Here is a 4,174-nt window from a genome sequence, read left to right on the forward strand (position 1 = left end):
AAAAAAAAAAAAAAAAAAAAAAGAACTTCTCTTCTTCTCATAGGTGAGGACCTCACCAGCTCCCCCGAAATGGCTGACTTGTGCACACATCATCTACAATTTAAGCTACCCAAACCACCTCGGTATGTCCACTCCTTAAGGACAGGGTCAGGGTAGGGCATGCAACCCTGTCTAGCTCACCACCCCCAGGAGGTGCCTAGCACACCAACCCTATATTCAAAACCTCAGGCCCTGAAAGATTAAAGGAACAACCCAGAATCAGACCTGCCTGGCAAATATACAACAGCCCCAGGACAAAAAGTGTAATTGGAAAGGTCAGAGATGGCAACCCAGTCACCCAGCCAATTAGAGGGCAAATGAAAGCAATACACCTCTGGGGTCATCAAGCAGGTGGCCAGAACACCAGGCCAGAGCCAGCGCCCACCACAAGGGGCCAGCCCTAGGAGAAGAGAAGCTGGGGGAAGCTGGACCTGGTATCCTAGCATCCCTATGGGAGTCTGTACCTCAAAGGAACCACACCTCTGAGTCAGATCTCAGCAACAGCAGGAAACAGAGGGTAGAGAAAGGCAGGGATGAGGAACATGAGAGGCATATGGAGGTAGAGGAGGAAGGTGAAAGAAGTCAACATTAAGAAATGACCTGTCAGGCTATCACGACAAAGGCCTGGGCGTCCAGGGGTAGCTGGCCTGTAAGGTAAAAGGGAACACTATTCTGACAGTGAGGACAGATGGGCAGATTCAGATTCCTTATTTGAAGACAGTGTGGTTCAGGAAAGATAGAAATCCAGCACTGTGGGGGGGGGGATGCAAAGGTTGTTCTAAAATTAAGGGGAGGAGCCTGCTCAGATTAGGAAAGGTGGCTGGTCTAGAATGAACCTGGGAACCAGTTGATGACTGTTAGGAGGACTTTGGTACAGAAGAGGCCTTAAGTCAGGAGACCAGATATTGCAGCTGGGCCTCTCTCCAGCAGGCTGTGTGACCTTGGACAAGTCCCTTCCCTTGTCGGGGCCTCAGTCTCTTCATCTGTACTACTAGGGATTGCACTGCACGCTCTCAGAAGTCCCTTTCAGCACTGACTGAGGTTCTGAGGTTCCATCAACAGAAGGAAGGGCTCATTCCTGGCTTACAAGTTTGCGTGTGAAGGAAGAACTGGAGGGAGGGGCCTAGGCCAGATTTGGGTGGAGGAGAGAGAAAGCAGCGCTGTTCTAGGTCAGGAGCTTGGCGTGGAGAGAAAGAGCTGCAGGAAACTGTGGGGCGGCCGCGCCAGACAGGTGAGTAGAGGAGGGAAGGGGCTTCGCCAGGCGGGGGGAGGGGGCGATTCTGGAGGGAGGTGCAGTCTCAGATGAGGGGCTGTCCCTAAACCAGTAGAGGATAGGGCGTGGGAGGGGGGGAGGAGAAAAAGCAGGGGAGTGACCTGGAATGGGACAGATCTGGAGGAAGGAGGTTACCCTGGGTGGGGGGTAAAATAAGGAAGAAAGGGAGGGAGGTGTATGTGGGGGGAACCTCCCCACGACGAGGTGGGGGAGCTGTCCTAGCTGCAGCCCAGACTGAGGGTGCTGCCAGCCGCGGGGGCGGAGGGCTGGCCCCAGGAGTCCTGCGGGGGCCGGACAGGAGGGTCAGTCTGGGGCTGTCCCGGGCCTGGCTCGGGCCCCTCCCAGAGCTCCGCGCAGGCCCCAAGGCGGAGGAGTGGGGAAAAGGGCCACGCTCACCTTTTCCTTCTTCAGTTTATAGGGCATCTCGGCCCGTCCGGACCCGGCCAGGCTCCTGCGGCCCCGCTCCGGCTCCGGCTTTGCTCGGCCGCACTCGGCCCGCTCGGCGTCTCTTCGCCACCGCCTGCGCGCTGCGCCCGGGTCGAGCGGTGCCTGCGCCTCCAATTGGCCCGAACTCTTACAAACCTGCCTGACAACCAGGCGCCGCCTCCTCGGATTGGTCATTGGAGCCAAGCGGCTTCCTTTTTTTCTCATTGGAAAGAAAGAGTACAAACCGCCAGGGTTCAGCTCCCAGAATTGGCTGCAGTGAGAGGTCCCGCCCTAAAGTGGGTCGAGTTTAGCGAAGGAGGCGGGGAAAAGGGGAAACCCAAGCTTGGCTAGGAGTGCTGCCCTCGGCGTCGGTTGTGCGTCGGCCTCGGCCATTCTTCCCCGGTCTTGGGGCTCTGCTCCTTTCCTTCTTAAGTGGCTCTCACACTTTCCACACTCTGCTCCTCTGCCCAGTCCGAATTGGAGGAAAGAAGTCCTAAAACGAAGGGCACCATTCTTTATTGGGGTAACGTAGTACTAATTGCAGACGCAAAATTAGTGGAGAGAACTCCCAAGGGCCCTCCAGGGCATCCGCCTCCCTAGACTGGAGTGGGAAGACTGGAGTGGAGTGAAAGGGGAAGCCAGACAGGGCTGGGACCTGGGTGAGATGAGATGAGGATCCCTGGTTTGTTGCAACTTTAGGAAGAGCTTCCCCGTTCCTACTGCAAGTGTCCTGGGATTGGGGACCCAGCTAGATTTGAGCAGCTGGAAAAACAATGGAAAAGAAACCTCATTGTTGAGTGTCTCAGGAAATCCATCCTTTTCCCACTATCCTGCCTAAACCAGTGTTCTAATGGATTGAAATTCCTGCCCTCAAGGATTTCGCAGTCTGGTGAAGTTCAAACAGAGGATTAAAATACAATGTAATAAATTACACAAACATAGAGTAGGTGTGGATGAGTATGTTTCAGAAAGATTACGCCAATAGCAGATAGACTACATGAAGAAAGGCACGGCGCAGCAGCGACTCACACTTATATTCCCAGCACTTTGGGAGGCCGAGGTGAGGAGATTGGATTGCTTGAGCCCACGGGTTCGAGACCAGCCTGGGCAATTTAGTGAGACCTCGTCTCTGCAATAAATCAAAGCATTAGCCAGGCGTGGTGGTGCATGCCTGTAATTCCAGTTTTGAAAGGCTGAGGCGGAAGGATCGTCTGAGCCCAGCAGATTGAGGCTGCGGTGGCCATGAGTGTGCCACTGCACTCCAGCCTGGGCAACAGAGTGAGAGTCCGATAAAAAACAAAAAAATGAAAAACTGGAGAAGGCTCATCAAGAATAACCATGTGGTCCTTTCTCAGGAGAGCAGTGCTATAAGACAGTGGCCATGGAGATGAAGAAGAGAGGATAGAATATGGAAGCATATAGAATCAGCAGAATATGGTGATTCACTGGATTGTGGGGGGACAGTAACGGAAAGGGAGGAGTTGAAGATGACTTCTGGAAATAGTCAAAGTTGTAGGAGGAAAACTGGTGTCATAATGGCAAAGGAAGTAAAAGAGTATTGTTCAGTCGTGTCAGAGAAAGACTGAGTAAGATAAAGACGGAACAACATCACCTTGATTCTGCAACTAGGAAGTTACGAGTGGTTTTTGCCAGGAAAATTTCAGGGGAATGGAAGAAAATTGTTAGTGAGTTGAAGAGTGAGCAAGAGGTAAGGAAGTGAAAACAGCATATGTAGGATCCTGGCTATCTTACAGAAGTAGTATCTGGCTTTCAGTAACTAATGTTGATTTCAAGGTTACATAAAATGAACTGCATGCTAACAATTATTTGCTGGGGGAAAAGCCTATGAGGAAAGGATGTTTATTTGTGTCTACAAATGCTTTTCCAGACAAGATACCAGATGTATTTACCCATCCCCAATACCTCAAGTTTCACCATACTCCAAGGTCTAGCGCTTACCTGCTACTATATAAAGTAGGCGTATCCCCTTTTAGGCCCACCCACCGTCTATCCGGTCCTCCACCGTCTATCTAAGGGGGGCAGAGGACAGAGCCATAGTAGCATTACCAAATTGGAACTTTCATCCATGTAAATCTAGGCACCTAGTACATTCTTTTTTTAATTTTTTTTTTGAGTCAGAGTCTTACTCTGTCACTCAGGCTGGAGTGCGGTGGCATGCTCACAGCTACCGCAGCCTCGACCTGCTGGGCTCAGGCAATCCTTCCACCTCAACCTTCCAAGTAGGTGGAACCACAGGCATGCGCCACCATGCCCGGCTAATTTTTTTTTTTTTATTGTAGAGATGAGGTCTTGCCAAGTTGCCCAGGCTGTTCGCGAACCCCTGAGCTCAGGCAATTCTCTCCCCTCGGCCTCCTAAAGTGCTGGAATTATAGGTCTTACATTCTTTAAAAAAAAAAAATTTTTTTTTTTTTTTTT

General features: G+C 51.4%; 1 protein-coding gene across 6 annotated transcripts in view; it reads right to left on the minus strand.

Annotated features, from left to right (window-relative positions):
- PPP2R5D (protein phosphatase 2 regulatory subunit B'delta) overlaps positions 1 to 1,908 on the minus strand; it is a 27,212-nt gene extending 25,304 nt beyond the window's left edge. For 2 of the 6 annotated variants that reach the window (XM_008066136.2, XM_021716597.1), the window contains exon 1: positions 1,709 to 1,908. In XM_008066136.2, coding sequence (XP_008064327.1) covers positions 1,709 to 1,735 — 27 coding nt within the window. In that variant the 5' untranslated portion in view covers positions 1,736 to 1,908. Of the gene's footprint in view, positions 1 to 1,702 lie in introns of all 6 variants that reach the window. The other 4 variants (XM_021716593.1, XM_021716592.1, XM_021716596.1 and 1 more) reach the window with 3 other exon arrangements.
- Between the last annotated feature and the right edge of the window lie 2,266 nt (positions 1,909 to 4,174).

Source organism: Carlito syrichta, unplaced genomic scaffold, assembly GCF_000164805.1.
Source record: "Carlito syrichta isolate Samal-C Ts95f unplaced genomic scaffold, Tarsius_syrichta-2.0.1 Scaffold308847, whole genome shotgun sequence".
NCBI lineage: Eukaryota > Metazoa > Chordata > Mammalia > Primates > Tarsiidae > Carlito > Carlito syrichta.